General features: G+C 39.2%; 3 protein-coding genes across 3 annotated transcripts; 2 read left to right on the plus strand and 1 right to left on the minus strand.

Annotated features, from left to right (window-relative positions):
- Window positions 1-566: 566 nt before the first annotated feature.
- slc11a2 (solute carrier family 11 member 2) lies at window positions 567-16,857 on the plus strand. The gene is made up of 17 exons (XM_089009314.1): window positions 567-731; window positions 4,930-5,013; window positions 7,249-7,385; window positions 7,560-7,679; window positions 8,105-8,224; window positions 9,243-9,349; window positions 9,461-9,531; window positions 9,604-9,671; window positions 9,755-9,910; window positions 10,239-10,397; window positions 10,471-10,557; window positions 11,729-11,848; window positions 11,934-12,083; window positions 12,206-12,279; window positions 12,795-12,948; window positions 13,435-13,488; window positions 16,531-16,857. Exons 2-17 carry the CDS (start codon window positions 4,980-4,982, stop codon window positions 16,600-16,602), a joined length of 1,683 nt encoding a protein of 560 aa, XP_088865440.1. The 5' UTR covers window positions 567-731; window positions 4,930-4,979; the 3' UTR covers window positions 16,603-16,857.
- Window positions 16,858-19,366: 2,509 nt separating this feature from the next.
- cnpy2 (canopy FGF signaling regulator 2) lies at window positions 19,367-22,020 on the plus strand. Its single transcript, XM_089009316.1, has 6 exons — window positions 19,367-19,424; window positions 19,618-19,724; window positions 19,816-19,931; window positions 20,555-20,752; window positions 20,856-20,952; window positions 21,442-22,020. The coding sequence occupies exons 2-6, from the start codon at window positions 19,625-19,627 to the stop codon at window positions 21,483-21,485; spliced, it is 555 nt and encodes a 184-aa protein (XP_088865442.1). The 5' UTR covers window positions 19,367-19,424; window positions 19,618-19,624; the 3' UTR covers window positions 21,486-22,020.
- Window positions 22,021-22,159: 139 nt separating this feature from the next.
- On the minus strand, window positions 22,160-26,219 carry LOC148890306 (uncharacterized). The gene has a single exon (XM_089009312.1). The coding sequence runs from the start codon at window positions 26,216-26,218 to the stop codon at window positions 22,616-22,618; it is 3,603 nt and encodes a 1,200-aa protein (XP_088865438.1). The 5' UTR covers window position 26,219; the 3' UTR covers window positions 22,160-22,615.
- Between the last annotated feature and the right edge of the window lie 195 nt (window positions 26,220-26,414).

The following is a 26,414-nucleotide window of genomic DNA, read 5'->3' on the forward strand; positions in this document are numbered from 1 at the left end:
AATTTTGACGGAATCGTTGTTAATTCTCAAATTTGTCTGGAACGCGGGTGGATCATAGCAGTAGACCTCATTTGTTTTCTTTGATTTGTATGCTATTTAGAAACTGTAAAACACGTGTCTTCCCACACATATAGGGGTGGAGTCTGGTGTGTGAGCCGCATCAAGTACACTGTATATCACAAAAAAAATGAAAAGCAAAGATGACAAAATAAGAATAATCAACATTTGTCAATAGTCACACATGTAATTTTTTTTCACAACAACTGCAAGATTGATGACCTAGTCGTAGGACCCCCAGTGCTAAAAAACAAAACATAACATTGTTGTCTATTGGTTTTCTTGTTTTCTCGGTTTTTGAGACTCCACGAGATCTTGCGATTGCCGCGAAAGGATTCCTTTCCATCCAGGACGGATCGTTTTGCCACATAAAATATGGCGACGACAAAGACATACGCCTCTAGTCCCTAAAACTGCATTCCAATATCTTAATCTATGACCGAAAGAGGCAAAACATGTTGGCCAATCAGATCAGTATTCGTTTAATGTGCATGCGCAGTGCCCAGAACTCAAAGTTAACACGGCAAGATCCGACAAGACACAAATGCGCTTGAGTTCAACCTGAGAACGCCAATTCAATTCTCTGAACTTAGATTTATGCCCATGGTGCGTGTTGGATATCGGACGCCATTGCCGGGATATAATATAGCGGCTGTTGCCAACGCTACAATCAAGTAAGGTTGTTTAAAATACTTTGGCAAAGGTCACTCAGCGATGCAATCGAGGAAATTAGCACGTAGCTTGTGTTAGCTCCTGTATGACTTTGGCAACCCCCCGTGGACTTTTTATTTTTTGGGAGGAGACGGTTGGTAGGAAGCCACGCGTACGTCAACATCGATCGTCAGCGTGGGCAGGTGTTTCTATTTCTCATACGCCATCAGAACTTGAGGTTACAACTTTTGAAGACTAAGTAACGCTGCTCCAGTGAAGACCAAATCAATATTCATCGTAATAGTCAAGATATTATCGTAATTGTCACAATGTGACATCAAACTCTTTAACAACACCTTCATTGTGTCAACTGATCAGAATCAGAATAATCTTTATTGCCAAGTTTGTATAACACATAAGGAATTTGTTTCCGGTCGAACACGCTGCACTAGCATCATCATCAAAAAATTGCAAAGATGCATTATACGGTTCTATTTGGGTGACTGTTTAAAGTGTTAATGGCTTGGGGGGAGAAGCTGTTTAAATGTCTGCTGGATTTGGTGCGCATGGATCTCGCTTCTTATATCACGTTTTACCTGTCACTTTTAACACTGTTATTTGAGTTGCTTGTAATCGAAGCCCTAATTACAGATACATTTGTGGACACAATTTTGCTTGTTACAAACCTGCCGACGTCACAGTTAACCATGTTCAACCTGTTGATGAATCCATGTACAGTGTATATGAGCTGTCATGAATGAGGCGCTATTGTCGAGATGTTCTGCAACAAGCCTTTATATTGAAAGGTAGACACTCCCAACAAAACACAAAAATTTGCAGATGCGAATAACTGAAGTTGAAAATACAGCATTGTAATACCCATCAATGTGGTCAAGGATGCACATAGTTGGTGATGCCATCTGTTCTTTTTTTTATAAACAAAAAGAGGGTGCAGCGACTGTGTGCGTCCTTGCCCACGTCGAAGGGCATTACAATATATTTTGATAACCAAATCAACACCCAAATATACTTGTCTCTTCTTTTCTAACACTCAGATTTCCATGTTAAATTTTAGCTGAAACTATACTTGTGCACTTTAGGCTGTATTGTTTTACCTTTCGAGATCGCTTGTTCGTTTGGGAGTTGTCACAGATGGGAACTTGTGATTCCAAAAGCTGCTCGGTGCTGATAAAGTGGCTTATCTTGCAGTTACTTAACTTCCCCCCATATGATCAAGAAACAAGTCATTATTAAATTGGTCTAAACTGTTTATTATCCCCATAAATCTGATAGAATTTAACAATACGTGTGACAATGATTGACCACTGACTTTCAAAGCTGTAATTCCCTTTGAGGGCAACCATTTATGGACGACATTCCATCAGGGTCCAAACTGTCATGACCATAAAATCTTAGTTACGGAACCGGCAATTCTTTCACACGTGGACACTGTTCAAGTCAAATTTGATTCATTTTAAAAGCAAAAGAAATTCTTATCTATACTTCAATGTCGTTCTTGCACAATGAAATTAGACGATGTGACAAGCGACACAAAATCTAGAATCCCATAGAAACATTAACCTGTTGTTCTTTTGTGGGGGAATGTCCGAGGAGTGAAACAGTAAGACCTCTTCGGAATCATTGGACTTGTAGACGTGAAGGAACAGAAGCTGTATTAATTCACTTGCCCACTGCAATAAAGCTAATAAAAATACACTTTCCATTCTTTTCCTGAAACATTGATTCAATAATTGTTAATGTTAGACATGCTACCAATTCATTTTTGGAAATATTATGCCTGCATAATTTGATTATGTATAATTCACATGCATAATTTGTCAATGTCGATAAAATGAATCACTTAACTCACAGAATAATCTAATTTGTTTGGTTTCAATTCGAATCGACATAAAGTTTGAAGTACTGAAAGTACTGAAATACTGCTTGCTTCAGAAGCATAAAGGCATTAGTGCCGACACATGAAACAGTGTGTTCCAGACTGGAATTTAGTGCTTGCCATACCATTATCCCTATTCGAAAATTTCACTGGAATGCAGGCAAAAAAATGTATCACATTTGAAATTACCGCTAACTCTAATAAAAAGTCTGACTCTTTCCAACACGCTTATGGGAGCTCCAACCCAGTGTTTTGTACTACAGGATGCTATGATCAGTCTGTTAAGGGAATTTTCATCAGATCATATGGGCCTGTGTGCCCCACTGAGCTGATGAAGAATGACAAACTCCCATTAAACTCCATCACATGACCAGTCATCAGCTCTTCAAATGAATGTATACAGAATGGACCCTCAAGGGTCAAACAAAATCATTTTGAGCATGCTCATTGACCTATAATTTGTTTTCAAAAGGCATTAGTGATACCTCAGTTTACGGACTTAATTCGTTGCCAGAAAGTGTGTGTAAAGGGAAAATTTTATCTGCCGAACATTTATTAGAAACCATTCAGAATGAGAATAATCCGTTCCCAGGTCTCCATAAAACATAGTTTTCTACTAAATAAGCCTTAAAACTACACAGCATATACCTTTTTGTGCTATTGGATTGTAATGAAAGAAATAAACTGTACTCTATAATAAAGTCGTTGTATTTACCTTTGATGGTTGTCGATGCAGTTGCCGCTTGATGATATCTGAGTGAAGTTGCCGTGCTACCCTCACACACACTGTCCTATGCTAGCTGCTTTTGTTAATCGAAATCAACAGAACTTTTTCAACCTCTTCTATCGCCTGAGACCGTTGCTTAGACAACACGGAAACACAATTAGCCACACATAGCAATGGTCGATTTAGCATACTGGTACTGGGACGCTAAGTCACACAAACGCACACCTCGTTCATGTTTTTTGATGATCTCCTTCTTCTGCTTGACCGTAATTTTCTTATGTGTCCTCTTTGGCTTAACACTAGCCTGTGGTGGGGTCTTTTTTGGTCCCATAATAGCAAAAGTACTCCACTCGATAACAAACCACGTCTGCACTCAAAGAAAGTGGGTGTGGAAAACTAGTCCGCTGTTCGACCTTGTGGTTTGGTGTTCATCTGCCGAAAACTAGTCCACCACCCACCGCGACGCTGTGTGCTTTGGTTTGTCCGTCGAAAACTAGTTCGTATGCCAAGATTATATTCTCGCGAATTTAATGTTCATGAGGTGAAAAGTTTGTGAGCTACAGCGTTCGTAAGCCAAGGTATCACTTTACAGTATTTACAAAAAAAATAATTGAGCGACACGCAAAGGATGAGGCTGTGGCGCATTTAAATTTCAAGGCTCATGCTATTGTTTACTTAAACATGTTTGAAGGACACTATTTAGAGGCTGGCCTGTGACTCTTTTTGGGTTTTTTTCGTGTTTTCCAGGGAGATAAGATCTTAACGCATTGTTTTCAAGGCCAACTGATTTTTAAAGAAGCGCTTCGCGAATGCGCAAAACTCTTTGTTAATGCTACTGGTTAAACAGTCCAAGAAATTGAGTGGGTCACATTGTCCCTTTGTGTATTTTACTATCTGTATATTAGTTTTATTAAGGTTATCTATCATCTTGCAATGCGTCCTTCTTATTATTGACTGTCATCATTTTGTTGGTTCATATATGTCAAAATAATGCCAAACAATGGGCAAATATTAGTTGTAGAGGAAGTAAAATCTTTCCTGGGTAGTGAAGTGGCTTTGCGGCTTGTCTCATGATCCTACAGTCATGTGCCTAGTCTGTCACGGAGAAAACTTCTCAAGGTTTTCCCTGAAATGGAAATATACCCTTGGATTGCTGAGTGTGTTGTGTACAGTAGAGCTCAAAAAAAGTACAGCGGGAAGCTTTCATTTTCTGTGGAAGTGAAGCTGTTTTGCCTTCACCAGTCACCCCCCCCAAAAAAAAATTGTCCTGAAAGGAGATAAAGGGGAACACTTCATTGCAGAAGGATGTCTTTTACTAAAAGCGAATCAGTTGCGGGAAACAATGCACTCGTGTTTCGCAACGTTGTATGAAATATCATCCAAAAAGTCAAGAATGTATTGTACCTTCCACTCCTACTCTGCACACACATTCCCAAAAAAACCTGAATATTTTGTGTGTTATTTTACCACTAACCACTACTTCAGACTAATCCGAATTTTAGCATATTGTCATAATGTACACAGCAAGATTGATGATTCTTTTGAGATCTAGCAGCCTCTAGTGAATATTGCAATTGTTTTGTCTTCTTTTTCTCAGGAGGCTAAAAGTCACCCCTCAAGTTCTCAGGGTTCTGTGGGCTCGCCCAGATGAAGGTGCAGCAGGATGGAGACCTCCTCGAAGGTAACCAACGACACCAACAGAAACATGAGCTACATGCGCACGCACCGCCACACATACAGGCCTTAACAATAGACTGCCAATAATTCATTGCTGTATGAATGACGTTAGGGAAGTTGCTGTATTTGTACACACGTGGTATAGTATGTTGACACGTTTTTTTTTTATGTCAGAATGGTTTGACATGAAAGGTGAAGTGGGTTCAATGTCACCAGGAAGCAAAGTACACATTGGGTGCCAGTAAGTGTGAGTCATGAAGGAACTGAACTCGAGCCACTCACATTTTTTTGTAACTTTAAAATTCCCGTGAGTAGCTTTCCCCTTCTAGTTTTTTTTTCAAGTGGCTGTTTCTGCTCATAAAATAATTGGTGCAACTTTTTAACCCCACTGTGCTAGCACCTGCTCAAGTCTATTACGATTAGCGCATACTGTGACTGTAAAGTGTCCTTGAGTTTTGAAAGGCGCTTCGAAATGAAATGTATAATAATATTGCTACGTGATCTGCGCCACATGTGACATACTTCTGCTAAGTAATAGCTAAAGAAACAAATTTAAAGGACAACCGACGTCTCGTAAAATGTCTTCAAATGACTTCTACTGAGCGTATTTCACTAAGATTCCACCGCATATAGCTATGTTTTACGTTTTAAGACTCGCGCTGAATATTCCGGAAGTCTTGTTTTTGAGTTGGTGACGAGTCCGTACGCTACGTCACTGAAGGAACGCCCCTGACCTAAAAAGGACACATTGTAGCAGTCTTTCCATCACGTCAATGCATTTTGCTGTACTTTGGTCTGAAAACGTCGTGTAGGACCAAAAAGAGGCAGACGAGGGCGACAAAGCTCCATGTAATGAATTAATCAGCCTGTGGAAATGGGCTGATTAATTCCTTACATGGCTTTGTCGCCATGTTCTGCCTTTTTTGGTTGCGACATTTCCCACCCCTGATGCCTCAAAATGACACGGAATAAATTCTTTAATCGATTGCAAACATGTATGCTTTCTTCTTCAGAACTATTTGAATCATATTCATAACTGGATGAGTAACAAGAAAGCATATTCTCCGAATCTGAAGCCATTGTTTTGATTCTCGAGCAAGGCAAGACGTCTTGCCGTGACATCACGAACATGGGGGCGCGACCTTCTGAAACTGGTCACTTCCGGTTTCAAATTGAAGTACTTTTTAGACACTTTAAGTCATTTCTATTGGTGTTTTGCATTTGACTAAAAATATCATACTGCGTGTTTTGGGTATTTTAGATGCTATAAAACGTTTTTCTGATGTCAGGAAACAAAAAAGTGACGTCGCTTGTCCTTTAAACAGCAATTGAAAACTGTTAGTTTCCCTTCAGATGTTTTAACTTTCATCGTCTGCCATCTTGGTGTACCGATATCGAGCCATAATCACCTTGCGTTCCAAAGTCATGGTAGAGGATATCTCAGGCATCCGACGGAAACTGCCAAAAGAGTGAATCGAATATTAATGTACCCTTGGTGCATTGCTGTATTTCGAACATGGCGGATGGTTGCAGTATGGAGCATAAGAACAGGTGTAAAACTCTAAAAGACATTAAAAACTGGCAGCAAACAAGCCTACTCTCGTTTTTTTATTAGAAACAATCGAATAAGTCTGTGGAGTGTAGTGACAATTCGTTGCAGAAAACTGCTGTTTATGATTCGAATTTAGTGGATAATGGGAATGATTTCAGAGCTGTTGCAGAACATTGGAACTCTCTAAAGCAAAGAAATGTGTAGTAGTTTAAGTAGACACTAGAAGGTAGTTTAAGTAGACACTGGAAGGGAAAAGCTGAAAGGAAAATAAGAAATATTGTGCCTCGTCTGTTCTCATTGTCTTCTCAATTCAATACAGTTGAATATCAAAATAGCACAAGTTTGATTGTGTAGTAACTAAAGAAAATTGAAAATGTGAGTTTATTTTATGTATGAATACATTCTTTGACTTGAATTAAAATTGTTAATATATTAGAAAAAAATTACTCAAATAATGGTTTTTCAGTTGCAATTTTGAAACGTCATCCTCCAATGAATGTATTTTAGTTTATTTCAATCAGTTTGGTATTCTTCAGCAATGTAGTTAAATTGGACCCATTATTTTAGAATTTGGCCCCCTTTTCAGAGACAAGGGAGCCAACCGGACCCCTTTTTAACAACAATCTCCCTTAAATATAGGATAATTAGTTTCATTGTTTCTTCTCTTTTCTGTGTTTGTTGTTCTAGAGGACTCCGTTCATGACCAGGACATTCCGAGCAATCAGTACAGTTCCATCTCTCCTCCAGCCTCCCCCGCGGAGATAGATGAGCCCTTCTCCACATATTTTGAAGAGAAGGTGGCCATTCCCGAAAATGTCAATCAGGTACTGCCTGACAACCACTTCTAAAACAGAAGCTTGTCCCATAAACTTGTATATGTACACAGATTCTTGGAATTTGAATGTGTATAAATTAAGATGAATGGTTCTGAATTGCTCTTTTACTTTGCTGACAAATGAAAGGAGAATAGTCACCTGGTCTGTTGACTTGATTTTCAGATGTTCAGTTTTAAGAAACTTTGGGCTTTCACTGGACCCGGTTTCTTGATGAGCATTGCTTACTTGGATCCAGGGAACATTGAGTCTGACCTTCAGTCTGGAGCAGAAGCTGGATTTAAGGTGAATACGTGGACATTGTTTATCTTGAATGGGTGAAAACACTTATTGGTCGATGCGGCCCATGGTGTTATTTTGCACACTTGTGAATAAAAGCAAATATGTATTTTAATGATTTGTATGACATGGTATTAAAGTGCATGGTTCATTATTGTGGATGGGTTAGCTAGAATTGCTTACCATTACGCTTTAGCTAGAATAGTTCACCATTACCGTTTCAAGATTTGAACACCACGTAATAAATTATGGGATGCAATTAAGTTTGTGTCACTGATGATGTTGATTTTTCAGGATTAGACAATTGGGTGGGAAAGTCTATTAAAATAAGAATTTGTTGCTTTTATTAAGATTTTCAAGATTTTATTTTCAGCCCATTTTGCCAACCTCCATCGAATGAATCATCTGCTGGTCTCCTCTCTCTTTCTCAGCTCCTGTGGGTGCTGTTGGCGGCCACTATCATCGGGCTGCTGTTGCAGAGGTTGGCGGCACGTCTCGGCGTCGTCACGGGAATGCACCTGGCCGAAGTCTGCAATCGGCAATATTCCACCGTGAGCATCCACACTCCCTTAACGTCTGTTTCATACAATGGCAACTCAAAAAAGGTGGACCCTCAACTGCATAGACTACCATTTCCCGCGCTGTGTTGCGGGTCATTGTTCATGCCATCATGTACCGTTTATTAATTTATATTTATTTTAAAATCATTTTTCATGATTCAAAATAATTTTATGGGGTGATAAACTCAGACACTGCCAGGCGTGCAAAAATATGTCCACTCCTGTGCCCAGGTTTTTGTCATTGTCACTCAAATTCCAGGACCCACAGAATATTGAATTTTGGACTATGAAAACATTCAATGCAGCGTAAGAATCCTTAGGCTCTCTTCTTTCATCAGAAAAAAAGTTCATAAATTATATGGATTTGGAGTTATATAAGCTTGAAATAATAGTCATTTTATTTTTGGTACGGTAGATCAAATTCACTTGTTTTCCCATTTTATTTGTTTTTCTTTTCTTTTTCTCAGGATTCCTTTATGGGCTCAAGTACTCATTACCATCACGTTGTCCAAAATACAATGCAATACATATACATTGGCCTACATAACGCTTTAACAACAGCTAAAGGTGGAACAAAGCCCTAACATGGAAAAAAGGGAACTGCTGCCCCTTGTGGAAGGGAAAAAAACATTGCCAGAGGTCTGGCCAGCGCTTTATTGGTACCCCAGCAAGAAAAAAAACCCGAACAAATTTGGGAATAGTGCTCCGTGTCATATTTTCAATTCACGAATAAGTTTGGGAATAGCAGTGAATGAGTTAATATGTTATTGCGAACTGTAATGCCCTTGAATGAGAAACGAGAGCCCCAGATGCAAGGAAAACAGTAACCAAACTCACGCATGAGCTACATAGCTGACGTGCAGAAACTGTCATAGAGGCTCGCTCACCGACGTCGCATGTAAACCTACAAAGCCCCGCCTCTTAAATGCTCATATGTCTCTTAACCGGTAGACGCGACAACACGAGCAGTATTCTCTGTACATTTAACGCTTGCACTCTTTTTTGACAGGTCCCTCGAATCATCCTTTGGATAATGGTGGAGTTGGCAATTATTGGCTCAGACATGCAGGAGGTGATTGGCTGTGCAATAGCTCTCAATCTTCTCTCTGTGGGCAGGTATCATATCTTTACTACTTACTACTCCAGGAAAGCGATTTAGTCATTTTATTTTTTGTATCAAATTCACTTTTTTTGCCATTTTCTTTGTTTTTCTTTTCTTTTTCTCAGGATTCCTTTATGGGCTGGAGTACTCATTACCATCACTGATACATTTGTTTTTCTCTTTTTAGACAAATATGGTATGTAATGATTTTTAGTAACAGTTATAAATACAATGTGCCTTCATTGATGACGTCTGATCCCTCTTGCAGGCCTAAGAAAACTTGAAGCTTTCTTCGGCTTTCTCATAACTGTAATGGCTTTAAGTTTTGGTTATGAGGTAACATTTTTTTTGTTTTTCTCTTTCCCCTTTTATTCAATAGATGCCAACAATAACATATTTGATAATTTGCTTTTTTTTAGTATGTGCTGGTGAAACCAAACCAGGGGGAACTGCTGAAGGGCATGTTTGTGCCGTACTGTGCCGGATGCGGGCCCACACAACTGGAGCAAGCTGTTGGCATTGTAGGCGCTGTCATCATGCCACACAACATTTACCTTCACTCGGCTTTGGTCAAAGTGAGAATTGTTTTATCAAGTATACCGTTTAGTTCACCGACGAAGCTTTTCGGATGAGGAGCGAAACGTCCAACACCTTCAAAGAAGTACAGATGACGGCTGAAGAAACTTTTTTTATTGATATGCCGTTTGTTATTTGTTGTAAAAGTCCTACAATTTACCCACGTTTGCTTCAACAAAGTTTGAGCTTTGCTGGCTGCCATTATGTAGCAGTTTCTGGTCATTACAGACCAGCACGTCAACGCTTATAAAGATGCTTTTCAATGACCAACGTGTATGAAACCAATGAATAATATGATCTCCAACCCCTTTTTATTTCTCCGTGCAGTCTCGCGATATTGACCGTCGAAATAAGAAGGAAGTAAAGGAAGCCAACAAGTATTTCTTCATTGAGTCGACCATCGCGCTCTTCGTCTCGTTCCTCATCAACGTCTTTGTCGTGGCCGTTTTTGCCCAGGCCTTCTACAATAAGACCAACTGGGATGTGGTGCGTATACTGGCGTGGTTTACCAATCACACTGAAAGGATTCCAAAGTTCAACTTGATTTTTCTGGCCACAGATCCAAGAGTGCAATGCCACCAGCATCCCTCATGAAGGTCTCTTCCCAAACAACAATGAAACATTGGAAGTCGATATCTATAAAGGGGTACGTGTCCTCATCAGTACTTGTTGGAAGACATTTCAGTCCTTCAATTGGAGGATCAGTCAACATTTGTCCAAGTAAACAATTAGAATATCAGATGACGCCTTCAATTTCAAATATTGCATGCTCTGCTCCTGTTGATAAAAAAGATTTCAACTTTTATGCAAATAGAAATTTGCTTTTTTGTATGTGACAGGCAACCTCATGAGTGGCAAACTTAACATTATTCATGCATGTGATATTATTGTGGCTTATTGAATTATAATATACCGCTTCCTGTTGAATATACTGTACCTGAATCAGCATTTTTGGAGTGGATTGGATTTGTCTTTATTAGTCTCCTAGTGGACAAATTTAAATTTTGTGGAGAAAATGGCTTCCAGCAACAATATGAAATGGTTTTCTTATTCTAAAACTTCATGAAGTTACTAATTCTTTACCCTGTGTGATAATGCAGATACAGCCAATAAAATAGCATGTTGCCAAAATATCTATTCAAAGATCCACACTCTGGTTGTAAAGGTTAATCTCACCATGGGTGTACAATAATAATGATAATACATTTAATTTATAAGCGCAATTTCAAAGCTCTCATGGTCACTTTACAGTCACAGGATAGGTTTTTTTCGTGGGTGAGCAGCGGCAGCCACACGTGCCAGCGTCCACTCAACCCTGAATAACTAAAATACTAGATAGAAAGCTAGCTGGCTAGCTAATAGATAGGTTGCTAGATAGCAAATACAGCAAATAGATAGCTAGCTAGGTAGCCAGCTAGGTATCTAGCAAGGTAGCCAGCGAGGTAGCTAGCTAGCTAGGTAGCCAGCTAGGTAGCTAGCTAGGTTGCCAGCTAGCTCGGTAGCCAGTTAGATAGCCAGATAAATAAAAAAAAGTGAAGAGAGGAAACTTTTCACACACACACCACCGTTACTTGAGAACAAAGACCAGGGTGGGTGGGAAAAAATATTTTTGGGCCACTTAATAACTTTATAATATAATAAAATTATAATGAATAAAATAAATAATAATAATTATCAGGTAGGATATTATGTCATTGCAAGCATGATACTTCAGTGATTTTTTTTTTCAGGATTATCTCATTGAGTGCGTGCTTGTGAAAAGAAAACAATGTTTAAAAAAATATATATTTTTTTTTGGGGGGGCACTATTTATTCAGGGTGTGGTTCTGGGCTGTTTCTTTGGCCCGGCCGCGCTGTACATCTGGGCTATCGGCATCCTTGCTGCAGGACAGAGTTCCACCATGACGGGGACCTACTCTGGACAGTTTGTTATGGAGGTAACCCTTGTGTGGTTGTTGACAGTGTCGATCGAAATAAAGAAATTCAATATGGGTATGTTTTTTTTCCTTGCTATTTGGAAAGGGTTTCTTAAACCTGCGGTGGTCTCGGTTTGCCCGAGTGCTGCTGACACGTTCCATCGCCATCACGCCGACGCTGCTGGTCGCTATCTTTCAGGATGTGCAGCATCTGACTGGGATGAATGACTTCCTGAACGTGTTACAAAGCATGCAGGTTTGACTCATTTCAAAAAAACTTTCAAAACCTGTTGTGTTTCCGTTTTTTGTAGGCACGCTTTGGTTGCGAAAGTGTTTAGTATAAGGTGTGTACAACTCAATCCTGCTTCTCATCCTTAGCTTCCTTTTGCCTTGATCCCGATTTTGACCTTCACCAGCCTGACGTCCATCATGAACGACTTTGCGAATGGCTTGTAAGCAAACTACGACCGTCTACCAAGCAACAATGATGGTTGAGGTCATTTTTATTTATTTTCCAGTCCTTCACCAATAGAAGGGATGCATGAGCAATATGCATTGAAAATGGTGGCATAAAAGAATGGAAATACTCCAATCCAATACTACTAGCTATCTACCTACCGAGCTGGCTATCTATTTGCTATCTTTTTGCTATGTACAAGCTATCTGGCAAGCTCCATTACTTATATAGCTATCTAGCTGGCTAACTGGCTGGTTATCTATTAGCTATCCATTAGCTAGCTAGCTTTCCATCTATTTCAGTTACTTCTGGGTTGAGTGAACGCTGGCGCGTGTGGCTGCTGCTGCTCACCCACAGAAAACCTTAGAATGTGATGAAAAGTGACCTTGAGAGTTTTGAAAGGCGCTTATAAATGAAATGTATTGTTAGTATTATTATGACTACTTAAGTCAATATCTGTATGGTCCATGTCTAGCATCCGTCATAAAATTATCTTCTTCTTTTTTTCAGGTTTTGGAAGATCGGCGGCGGCATCGTCATCCTGTTGGTTTGTTCTATCAACATGTACTTTGTGGTGGTCTATGTGTCAACGTTGCACAGCGTTTGGCTCTACGTCTTGGTGGCTCTGCTCTCCGTCGCCTATTTGTGCTTTGTAGGCTACCTGGTGAGTTTGACTTCCGGCTGTATTATTCAGCGCCAAATTAGATCTGGGGTGTTTTACAATATTGATGTTCTCCTTTGTGTCGACAAGGAAAAGTCACTATTCAGATTGGAAAGGGTTTTTTGGGGGGGTTATAAATCTGTCGATTACCATAAAGTTCAGACTTTAAGTAGTTTTCCACAGCTTTGTTTTTTTTTTTTTTTCATAATTTGACGGGGGTCACATTCTCATCTATTTTTACATATTTAACATGCCAAAATCACATTTACTTTTCATGGGTTTTTAAGAGCATCATGTTTTTCATACAGCATGACAGGAGGGTTTTTTTCTTTAGTATTTGGGTGTAATAGAGGTATGAAAAAAAATCTGATTATTATTCTTATCAAAATGACATCACCTTTTGCTCAATATTTCACAGTAATAAACAAGCAAATCGTCCACCCAAAGACTTTTCTGTTACTTGACTGGCCTTTCCTGTTTTATGTGCAGGCGTGGCACTGTTTGGTCGCCCTGGGGGTCACCTGCCTGGACTTTGGCAGCAGGGTAAGCAATCGACCTGCTGTGTTCATAGAGGAACAGTCTGAGTACACCTCCTAGAGAAGAACTGTGCTGTAACCCGTCAGCATTCCTCTTTCTTCTGAAGACTCTGAGCCTTGTATTCAACTGAGAGTGTTGGGGTTCATGTCAAATCCCCCTCCTCAGCCCCTACCCTGTCATCAATTATTCATGTTATTCTTCTGTCAGGCCCGGTTATCAGAATGTGCTTCTGTAAAGGCGACAGCGGAGTATTAATTGCCTTTGCTTGCTGCAATATAAATCCACATCCATATGAATATAATTACAAAGACATTGACACGGTTGCGCATAGCGTGGACATTGATTTCACACTGTGTTTACTTTTTTTGGTGAAGCACAATTAATGCCTTATTTTTATTTTTTCATAAGAACCAACTTTGCGCTAGAAAAGGTTCAACAAGTATTTTTTTTTTTTTTTTAACATCGCTGATCAAATTGTTGCAGTAGTCTTCCAGAATACCTGTGGAGTAAAAACCTCAAACTGGGTAAGCTGACAAGCCTTGAAAAGTTTAAATAAGCCTGAAGGAACTAAGTTTGTTGATTCAGGTTGATAAAAAAAGGTGCAATATGTTCCTGCAACATACAGTTGCAGGAACATGTTACACAGTTGTACTTAAAAGGGTGTGAATGAGTTAAATGAAGGACATTTTTTGATTTCCAGTCATTTTGAGGCCTCCGAACCAACAACAGCATACTCCATTCTCTCGTATCAAACAGATACAGTTGAGTCACTGGATTTCTTCGCCCACTTCTATCTGCTGCATTATACGTTTGTTTCAAATATGAATAGACTTATAAGTCGTAGTTTTTGCACCCAATAATATCCAGCATAGCTGTATTATATCTTGTGGTTGTAATGTGTCCAAGCCGCCAAAGGGGGAACATTTGCACAATTGTGCTTGGATAACTGACTACATTTTGTCGCATTATGTTTGTTTTTGAGTCAGTTCCAGTGATGATTGCACTGTATTCGTATTCTTTTATTTTATTTTATTTTTTACTTTTTTTGTCCTGATAAATGTTCTCGCCCTCTGTGCTGACAATGGTTCAGAAAAAAATGGATTCTCTTTTTTGGAAGCGCCTCTGAGATAACTCACTTTATGCAACTGCTGAGGAATACTTCACTAAAAAGGGATCAAATGGAAGTGATATTAGGGCATATAAATTAGTCCAAATGGATGAAGTCCAGCCTCTACTACGTCCACATTTGATACGATCAGAGTTAATGCCACCAAATAGGGGCCAATCCCCGTATTTGTGTATCCCTGGTAATAAAAAAAAACATTATTCCTTTTTTCGTCCTTCTGCTACTATGATAATTTTTCTTTGCACATTTTAATCTAAGATTACATGTCACATTAAAAACTAATAGTCCACTACATTCGCAAGTTGTAATCGGCGTCTGATATTGCTATCAAAATGCTTAATCTTTATTTGTTGAAGTGGAGAGAGGTAGTTCTAGGCAGAGTAACTTTTGATTGGATGATTATTGTGTCATATTTGTGGGTCGGGGTCAAACTAACAAATGGAAGAAACTGTGAAAAAAGTTTTCCTTTCCTCGTAAATGTCCATTTAGATTGTTCAAATGCCTCGGACAGCTTAGAATCATTAAAATCGAATGAAAATTGAATCACAAGGGTTTGTGTCTGCACGTGTGTGTGTGTGTATACACTCATAATGTGCTGTTACTTTTAAATTGTCATCCATATTCATTACATTGCTTTGAAGTGTACAGTATTGTTTCAAAGTGAACCTAGATTATAGCAAACTAAAATCTACTTGTCTATTACATGGAGTGAAGTGGAAAGAACATTTCAAATAGCTGCCTCTAAAAATGTTTTTATTGGGGTGGGGAGGGTATATAAAACTACATCTCTGCACTGTGTTCCGATATTTTTTTTTCTGAACCTATTTGCAGTAATTGTCAAATAATTTTAGACCACTTTGAAATAATTTAGAAATTAAGAGTTTGCATGTAGCTAAAAAAATCAGGCTGCATTCAATAAATTATTTACATTGGTCAGTTTTTCAAATTTGAGGGCCGATTAGGATTTTTTTTTTCATTCACTGTATTTATTTTTCAGTGTATTTTCTGCAAAGGGCTCATCATCTGTCACTTATGTGGCAGTGTTTTTCACAGAACAGGTCTAATGGATCATTTAAAGTGTTTTTGTGTGGAAATTGAAAACTGTTTTTAAACATAGGTCATAACCCATTATAATGATGGTATCAGCCAAGATTAAGTCTTAATATTTTTTTTCACAACTAGAGCACTGTGTTTAAAAAAACGCACATGGACATTTTCTTTACCCATCTAATTCATTTTGATGTTCTGGCAATGCTCCCATCCACTTATGACTGATTTTTTTTAACATATGTTCCCTCCTTTTATGTGCACACACATTCACTCTGTTTCAGAGGAAAAAAAGATAAATGCAGTATTGTGTACATTTGTTTTATTTGTACCTATGCTTCTGCCTGAGACCCAGCATTTGTTTAAAATAAATAGCAAAGATTGTGTACCATATGTGGCGTTTTATGTCTGAATTATAAATAATTCGAGCCTTGAGATGGAGTCTGAATAATAGTAATAATAGTCCCAATAAAACCGAATGCGAGGCAGTGCAGAGCCCCTTTATAATTGACAGTAGCGGTGTGTGTCCAGCGGTGCAAATTACTCTTTTGCAGGACTTTCCAGGGTTAAATGAGGAAAGGTGAGCACCTTCAAGTCATCACCAATTCAAATCAACAAACTGTCTTGTGATTGTCCTCCCCCCGTCATGTTTTTCAAAAATCATTGCTTGTGATTCTGCACAAAAGGACCTAAATAAGTGCATTGTGGCAATGTGTCATTTCCCTCCATGTCGCGCTCTTCGTTTGCTTGACTTTTTAAAACATCAAATTAAATGAATGAGAACAATAAATAAGGATCTCTTTAACATTTTCGGTCAAGTATCCCAAGTGTATCCGACTGATGAAATGTCTGTCTCCCCTTCCTCTTGCCTGCAGGTGGGATTTGTGCAGCACACAGATATTTATTTACTGAATAACATGGATGCGGACACTGTGGTGGAAAGATAGGAGAACCCGTCATGGATGAAAGACGCACCACGATGGAGATTTAGAACACTGATAGGATGACCGCAGCATGGCCAGTATTTTCTGCATCTTTGCCTGTTCCAGTGCCTTATATTTTAAAGTGCCTTTAAAATGTCCATTACCGTTGTTGTTTGAATCAAATGGCTCTGCAAACGTAGTCAAGTCTGATTACAACAGGGTTCATGTTGCACTTTTTTGTTACCTTAAAATGATGTGAATAAAATGACTAATATGCAAGGGGGGTGTACCAAAAACGCTGCTGCGAATCCAGTCTTTCCTCAAAATAGAAAGTCATAATAAAAGGCAGATTATATAATCGTACTGTATGTTAAGTCGGTCGCTCAAAAAAAATATATATATATATATAAAGTTTATTCTGGAATAATATGGTGTCGTTCAAGATACATATTTTGATAAAAGCTTATCAAATGATTTATACCGTATTGCAATAAATCCTATATATAAATACTACGATCAAAATAAATTGGCAATTACAATAGATCAAGGGTGTAAAGCAACAGGGTTCTTTAGTGTACTGTCAAAGATTTCCTTAAAAATGTCAGGGAAAGGAATATGTTTCAAAAAAACAATAATACATTAAAATGCTGTTTTTTTTTCACAATTTACTGTTTTCCATTTTTCCAGCTGAGCAGTATCTATTCACCAAACATTGACTTTAAGTTTGAGAATGAATGAATTGTGAGAAGAAAAAGAGTTAAAATAACTTCAATGTGATTTTTTTTTTCAAAAAGGATGCTCATGTGTGCAATGTCATCCCCAAGTTAATATTGAGGACTCTGCTGTTCTATTGTTTTAATGTTGTGTGTGTGTGGAGGGAGAAGGGTGTGGTTCTATCATCAGAGCAACAATATGTACACATTATAATTATTGGGCATGTCATATTTCTGCATGCATATTTAAAAAGTGTACATTTTGTGGCATTTTACAGTTTTTTTAAATGGAGCGTACATGCATGGGATGTTTTTTGAATTCATGCTCAGAAACCTGCTGAATATTTCATGTAATTGAATTTGATCATCTCATGTGACCACTGTTACGTGGCGATTCATTAATATGTGTATAATTTATATTAATATATTTATATATATATATTTATATAGTTTGTAATTTATTCATCCAGTTATTTAAACAGGGAGAAAAACTGACATGTTTGGGGTCTGCTGAATATTAAAATTACAATTTTGCAATTTGGGAGGTAACATTTGCTCAGCCCTTATGGTGCACAATATGTCCTTTTTTGTTCAATATGCTCGAGCACTGAAGTGTCAGCTTTACAATACAGTGAGACCTCAACTTACGAACTTAATTGGTTCCCAGACAGAGTGTGTAAGGTGAAAAGTGTGTATCTCAAAAAAGAAATTCCCATAGGAAACCATTAAAAAGGGAATAATCCGTTCCCGGGTTTCCATAAAATATAGTTTTTAACTAAATAAGCCTTAAAACTACACACAACATACCTTATTCTATGTATAATAAATGTGCTATTGTATTGTAATGAAAGAAATACACTGCATTGTATCAAAGTTACAAAGAGAGGCACATTTCATGAGGACTGTAATTAAAGAAATAAACTGCTGTAAAATAAAGTTTTTTTCAACTTCTTCGATTGCCTTCCTGGGCTGAACACGAGCCTGCGGTGGGTTTTTTTTTCGGTCCCATCATAGTAAAATTATCAGCAAAAAGCTCCAAGTAGGCGATCGACGTGTGCATTCAATGAGAGGGGGTGTGCAAAGTAGCGCCGGCTGGAGCGCTGTTCGGTTGTGTGCTTCCGCCGAAGATCACTACGCCAGCCGTGATGGGTGTGTATTATGAAAATAGTGCTTATTATAAGGTTTAATTTTCATAAATTAGAGGTTCTTAAGACGAAAAGTTTGTAAGATAAGGTGTTTGTAAGTTGAGGTCTCACTGTATAACCTCCAGGTCAGTCAGCTATCATGTTATGGTCAAGAAGTTAGCATTTTCAATATAGTCAACTCGTATCACAAGTTCAGCAGAATATGAAATGAAGTGATGGAACCCCAAGCCAGACTGCATCCTTGTTTAAATGGCATATTTATTTCACTAAATCTGAAAGTGCCCCCACACGTGTGCCTCACATGTACCATTAGAGCACAAAAAATGTTTATGCAGGTTTTATTACTGGACCAAATGTTATCATTTTTATTTTTGTGTTATTTTGAAACCGAATCCCCCCCCCCCCCCCTTTAACTACATTTTGTCTTGGGAAATGTATTTATACATTTATGGTCTGACCCACTTGTTGGGTGCATCATTGTTTTTATGTTCGTCAAAGACAAAATCAAAATTGTCTAAGTGTTGGAGGACTAATTCACACTTCAAACAAATGCCATTGTGACTAAGATAAACGAAATGATACATACAATATGTATGACCATATACGTATATGTATAATTTCAAGGCAACATGATAAACCATTGATAAAGACAAGAAACTGACAGTTTTTGAATGATATAGTTTTATATTACCACTGGGGTGGTTATTTTTTGAAACCATGGTTACATTTATTATGTGTACCTAGTGTTTTATATTTTTGTAATTTAATAAACATGAGATGAATATACCTTTTGTGTGTTTAATCGTCCACTGTCTTTACTACGTCATGTTCAAGAAAATGTAAATGTTTGAGCCTTTTGCCTGTTCTACGTCCCCTGGCCGCAAGCGGCGCTGTCTCCCATGTTGACGTGTTACACTACAAGGTGCTACGTCACCAAATTTCGCCGAACAAGATAAGCGTCCAAATCTCATGTCACCGCCAGCATCTGGTGAGTTTCAACATAACTTTGTGCTTCCATGCCACTTTAATTTTATATTTAAGTAGCGTTCGACTAATTTGGTGCATGTACCCACACTATGCTAGCTCTTGCTAAAAAGAAACCGGTCCACCCTTTCAGCATCGTGAGTTTTTCTGCTTGACATAACGGCTCACCCCCATTCGTCATTATTTTATTAATTTAGACGCAACATGAGGGAAGTGGCTCTCCTGCTTTCGTCCTATGTGTTATTCTTCCTCCTGCTGAGCTCCTGCTTGACAGCCAGGCAAGGACAAGACATCCGATGTGGAGGTTGGCGTCAGCCTGCGCATTAGAGCCTTTATGAATGCGCCATTGAATGTTCAAATGGCAACTAATAAATGGTGCGTGTACCCCCTCTCAGCTTGCAGGGCTCTGGTAGACGAGATGGAGTGGGCCATCTCCCAAGTTGACCCCAAGAAAATGATCCAGACAGGCTCCTTTCGAATCAACCCAGATGGAACCCAGTCCATCAGAGAGGTCAATGTGCTTTTCTACTCATCTATCTGAGTTGACAGGTGTGGGCAAGCGTTTGTAGCCCAGGGCTATGTACATTTGATTTTTACTTTTTTTTGTTGCAATTATCTTCCCAAATTCACAAGACAAATTAATTAGATATTTTTGTTTCCTTTTTATTGTCCTAAATGGGGAAACATACTGAAACAAAATTGAGGTTGAGCATCATCCTGGAACAGATGATGTTTCACATGCAGTAAGCAAGATTCCACTGCAAACACAAACAACTATACGATAAAATATGAACCACATGGTGAAATAGAGCAAAAGCAAAGTTTGACTAATCAAATCACCAATTAATATAAAGTGTTTTGAGAGTTTTGAAAGGCCCTTAGAAATTAATTGTATGTATTATTATTATTATATAACGTAAAAGTTCTTATCCCATGACTGTAAAGTGTCCTTGAGTTTTGAAAGGCGCTTAGAAATTAATTATTATTATTATTATTATTATTATTATCATAATGCACAGTGCACTCTATTCCATGTGGAGAGGAAAGTTAATGGTGAAGAAAAAAAGCCTACATTTCAGATTATGGTAAATGGTCAAAGTAACTCCAATGGTTGCAATGCACATCTGCTACAAGGTTCCTCTGGCACGCTCTGAGGGAAACCTCCTGGAGCTGATAGAAACCGTATGTGAGAGGATGGAGGACTATGGCGAGCAGAAAGACGCTGCCAGCAACAGGAAGTCCTATATTCGGGTCAAATCTCGCAATGGTGAAGCCATGGATTTGTCACAGGCAACGCTGGACTCGAGAGTCACCGGCAGTTTAAAATTTGCAGTGAGTGCATTTTTTTTTCATTCATGAAAACATTTAAGATACAAATTATTTTGTTTTGACTTTTTTTGCCGTGTAAATGTTTTATCTCGATCTCTTGTGACAGTGCGAAGCCATTGCTGAGCAGCATGAAGATGAACTCATCGAGTTCTTCTCTCATGAGACGGAAAATGTCAAAGACAAACTTTGCAGCAAGCGAACAGGTACATGTGCAAATTGCGTTTTTCATACATAATGAAAGTCATGTATTTAATTTTTGCTTGCAACCCTTTGGTTTTGTGATTTTTAGTGTCACCTTTTTTCCCCAGCAAAATGTTACAGTGGAATGTGAAGTCCAAAATATATATAAGATCGTACATTTCAGAATTTGACACAAAAACCTCAGTGTATCATGCCGACTGAACCTGATATTGATTATGATCTTTTGTTGTTTTCTTTTATTCATGCCTTAATATTAATGGCGGTCATGGTGTTTTATTTTCTTTTTTTCATTGACGAGTTTAATATTCTCAACTTATATTTCATATGCATGATGATTTGTTACCTTATACCCTTGTTACCTTATACCCTTGTTTCTATTTCCAGTATTTCTCAAAGCTAAAATTTCACAAAGTGACATCCCAGAGCCACTGTGTGATCGATGTTATTATTATATTTTCTCACGGGCTTCTCATTGTCTGCTCCCCTGTCAGACCTTTGTGACCACGCTCTGAAAATCCCACATGATGAACTTTGACATCCTCACGCCATGGCGGCCGTCTCCCCTCAACTGATAATCACGCCATGGCGGTGGCGACGAAGGTGAAAGTTGTAATCATGTATGAAAATTCCATAGATTCCATATCCTCAGAAGAAATTGCATCATTCGTAGAGAATAGGGGGGTTGTGTTAATATTTTTCTTTGTATCAATTCATCATTCCTTATATCTCTACCTCACGGTCAATCTCTCACTTGAATTAGATTAGCACATTATTTTTACTGTGAAAGTTTCAATCATAATTGTGGGATTTTTCATGGAGTACACTGGCTGCTTTCGAATCTTTATGTTAGGAATAGAATGGAAAATATGAGAATCTTTTGAGATGTAGATACATTCCTTCCCAGGCTAAATTAAGCAACAAGGTACTGTTGAGGGAAAAAAGAAAAAAAGCTTCAGTGTTGAATTTGTGTTTCACAGCTGAGTGAACTCAACAAATGTTTTGCTGTCAGTTTTCTATTTTCACCTGTATGAACAACTCAATTTTTATATAAACTTCATCAGATTTCTGCATCTCTGTTGAAGTTGTTATTTGGGAATTATTCTATGTGTCTTTTTTTATTAATCCACTCTCTTTGTTTATATCTTTTAAGACTAGAGAACAGTTTTATTTTGCCCCATGTCAGCCTTTATTAGTGCTAAAAATTATTTTACTACAATTAGACAAAGTATGTGGATTCGATATATAATTTTATTTCCATTCTGCTTTTATAACCTGAATAGATTTTTGCAATCAAATATAAAAGTTGTAAAATTAGGAATAACACATACACAGACTGAGTAAAAGAGAATTAAATAAAATTCTACAAGTCCAAAATTAAATTAATTGACATATTTATTGACAGTGTCATACCATGTATTACTGTTTGTCCAATTGAAATGCTACCAAGTATTAGATTTATAGATTAAAAACAAATTTCTTTGCTAGCAAACAATGTCACAATGATACACATAACACATTGTAAACTGTACTATGTTCGAGATGCTAACCTCATATAGATACAGTCCATGCAGTGGATTGAGGTTTAATGTATTTTGTTAATTTTGTATTTTGTTTAATATCACAGTAAAGTCTGTATACATTTTCTCATCCCATACTGCAATTGCACTACATAGTTTCCTTATCTTTGTTCATCTTATCCTCGACTGCAGTTTGGTACTCCTCACTCTGGTCACATTTCCTCTCATCTCCATCGCCTTCTCCCTCGTGTCCACCATCAATATTTTCTTCTTTTTCAATGAGGCGGCACCCCCCACCATCCTCCTCTGTTTCATCCACCTCATCCTCATCTGCTATAATAACCGTGTCCCCAGATTCATGGCTGCTGGCGCTACTACAAGACAGCGCGTCGTCCTCGTGCCACGGCTGAGGGAGCATACGTCCAACCTTGTTGCCCTCTAACACTCTGAGCTCCTCAAAGACTCCCTGTTTGAAATCAACACCTACCCTCTCAGGATCCCAAAACTCCAAAATGTCTTCTTCTTCGTTCTCGGAGTCGGGCGCTGTGTGTTTCCTGATGCGATTCACTGCATCCCACAAGGAGTTTGGATACTGTAACTCGGCTCCCTCTGGCACATCTTGGGTGTCACTTCCAGGTTCCTCAGGAGGAGGAGGTGGTGGAGTAGCAGCGAAAGGTGGCGCCGGATATTCAGGCAACTGAGTGCAGTCCAGCAGAAGATCAGAGAGCATTTCAGGAAGTCCAATAGCATAATCGTGGTTTTCAAGTGAAGGACAGGCTGTTTCAGTTTCTGAATAAAAGGCAAACTCTTCACTTGACTCTTGTGGTGGAGAGGAATTTTGGAGTTGAGCTTCATGGTTTGTTGTTGAAGATATAGGAAGAGAGGATTTTATACTTGGTAAAATGCCACATTGACTCTCTGGTCTCTGTTCTTCAATATCTGTCAAATCCTTGTTGTACTCAGCTGCTGTGGTGTTCGACTCTTTCATCTTGACATCTACTGCTTGGGAGTCAAAAGATTTGTCTTCTTTACTTTGACTTGGGGACACGTTCCCTGAATGCTCATCTGGATCATCAGTATTGTTCTCGTCCTCATCTGGAATGCAAAATAGTTCCTGCTCAGCTTTAAACTCTGAAGGCTTCTCTTGGAACATTCCAAGATTCTGGTTTAGACGTTCTAGAGCAATTTCAATGGCATCTTCATTGGCAGTGGAAGATCCTACGTGATGATTCACCACAAATTCATTTGTCCCATTATTGGGAGATTTCTGAGGGACAGTGCTGAGCTCACCGTGCTGTGATGATTGTCCCTTTTTGGCTTCTTCACAAACCTCAATATCAGGCAGTGCCATGGAAGTTATCTCATCAGAAGCCAGAATGGAAAGATCAGCAAAGGGAATGAGAGTTGGTTCAGTCAGCAACGATAGTGTTCCCACTATTGGATCAGACGTTCGTGAGTCAGAATCTAGAGCTTCCTCAAGCTCTGATTCTAAGGAACAAGTGAGTGACTTTATAGTTAAAGGTGATGGCTCAAGACTGGAGCAGGAGTCTGTGGCGTCTTTTGACGCTGCAAATAAGAGAGCATTAAAAAGGTCAGGAGATTGAGTAACATCTTTGATGGCTGTTTCTGGAGTGGTCCCACCTAGAAGAACATCCATCATGTCAACCTGATCCATATTGTCAGTTCCAGATTGGCTGTTAGACCCGTTTTTTTGCAACACGTTGGACACCTGCTGGTGAGATCCTGAAAAGTCATCACAATCAACACTAGGATCTGTAGCTTCAGCAACGGACATCCTTTCACTCCTCATGTCCTGCTGGTTCTGTGACTGTTCCTCATTGGCGGTCATTTCATTTGTGTTGACTTCAGGTGAATCTGATCTCTTGTCTGCATCTGTCATGGGTATGTCAGGCGGCGAAGTTGCATGAAGGTGGGCAGCCAGGATTTTTTCAGCTCGTGCCTCCAAAGATTCGTTCGCAGTATTTTCATGTTCACAATCAAGACTTGTTGTCTCTTTAAGGTCTGGTTTCAGGGCAAATTTTGGTCTTTTGTTCATTGACAATACATTTAATTCATCTGAATGAAACCCTGAGCCCAGGAGACTGCAGGATTCCTTAGAAGAGGAGGGAAGATTTTCTGGACTGTGTTCTGTTTTCGGTTTGGATCCCAAGAAGTGAATGTGTTCCTTCTTGGGAGATTTAATGAGTTCCATTTTGACAACAACGCATGTTGTGTCAATCATGAGGAGATCGTTCCCCTTCTCTGTTTCAGGGTGTTGCTTGATGTCAAGTCTTCTTACTTCCATGCCTGGAGGACTACAAGATAGATTCCTCAAGAAACTTGGCTCCCTCCACAAGGGATATTTGGCAGATGGAGGCGATGCTGACAGAATGGCTTGTCTCTCAACTGCATGCTCGGTATCATTAATGTTCTCGTTGAATGGGAGCCCCTCATTCTTGTCGGACTTTGGTAGTTCGTCCTGTGGCAGGTCAGGGTTTAGGCAGCTCTGTGTCATTTTTCTGCGTTTCAGATCTCTGTCTTCAAAGGTCAAGTCAGACATTTGTGCGAGTGCGTTGTAGTCTACTTCATCTGCCACTTTGGACGTTTGGATTGTTCCACTACTGCTGGGTGAACCTTCTTCCGGCTCTTTGTTTGGGGTGTTTTCTTGGTCACGAGGTGTCGAGGATGCGTGTTCTGTAGGGCCTGCTATGCGAGACACTAAACAGAAGATAGTCATCCCACCCGTCTTCTTGCTTAATCTGAATTTGCGTCCTTCGATCACTTTGGAGGACGATTCCTGGATAAGGTTGGTCGTCTTAACCTCTTTTGTGATTTGTGGACCCGTCAAAACCTTCTGTGGAATATTGACGTTGTGGACCACCAGATTTCCCTGACAGGCGTGTCCTTCAAACGCAAGACATGTTCTCTGTTTCCTGTGTAGTTTCTCTTGTGTCTTCTCAAACTGTTCCCAGTTGTGGGGCACCACTAGTGAACTTTTATGTGGACTGTTGTATGGAGGTGGTGCAATGTAACCAGGGGGCTGACCAAATATTCTCCTTTGGATCCTTGCCTTCATGTCCATCACGTGGTTCACATCGAGGACTTGCGGTGGACTATAAATGTGTTGCTTGATTCCTCTCTCCCACTGTCCTGTCTCATCTTTCGTGTTTGCACATTGTCCGATTTGCTGCAATGCTGCCATGCAAGACTCAATACCGGTTCTTCTGTTCTCGAGGAGTTCATGTGAGGCCCCTTTCAGCTCTGCCTCTATCCGCCTCCTCCTTGGAAGGGAATGGCTGTAACGTGCTGCCCAGGCTTCCAGCTCTCTGTAGCTACTGCTGTTCCTCTTAGACAACTCCCTGTGATGTATAAGATTCATGGGTTCCCACCTTCTTTGCCATCCATCTCTCATGTGGTCTCTCTCGTGTACTCCGACCCCATGTCCAGCTGGTGTCCATTCTCGGGTGTCACAAGAGCCGTCTTCTCTCATGTTCTGCTGAGAATGCGAAGCCCTCGAAAAACTGTGCTGGGCAGACACCCGTGACTTATTCCAATTGGTATGATCCAGGAGCATTCCTCTTGTTTTTGATCTAGGTAACGTCCAATAGCTGGACTCTCTCGCCTGATTCTGTTGCTCTTCATGGTTAGCCGGATTATAATGTGACAGCTGTGACAGGTGTCTGTGGTGATGGCTGTATGGATAAACACATTTAAAAAAAGGGTGACACAATGTAGTTTTATCTTCATTCATATGGTTTTCTCATATTACTTGGTCGAAAATGTGAAACAATTTGCAATTGGTTGATGAAAAATATGCCTCAGAAGTCAGAAAAAAATTCATTTGTCGTACCATCACATGTCACCGTTATTTATCATCAAAGTTCATGTTGGGCACCGACAATTTTGTTTTAGTTTTAGCATTGCACATTCAGTTTAACAATTCTGAC

This window comes from Hippocampus bargibanti, linkage group LG12 (assembly GCF_051943395.1).
Source record: "Hippocampus bargibanti isolate YZ-2025 linkage group LG12, ASM5194339v1, whole genome shotgun sequence".
Taxonomy (NCBI): Eukaryota; Metazoa; Chordata; class Actinopteri; order Syngnathiformes; family Syngnathidae; genus Hippocampus; species Hippocampus bargibanti.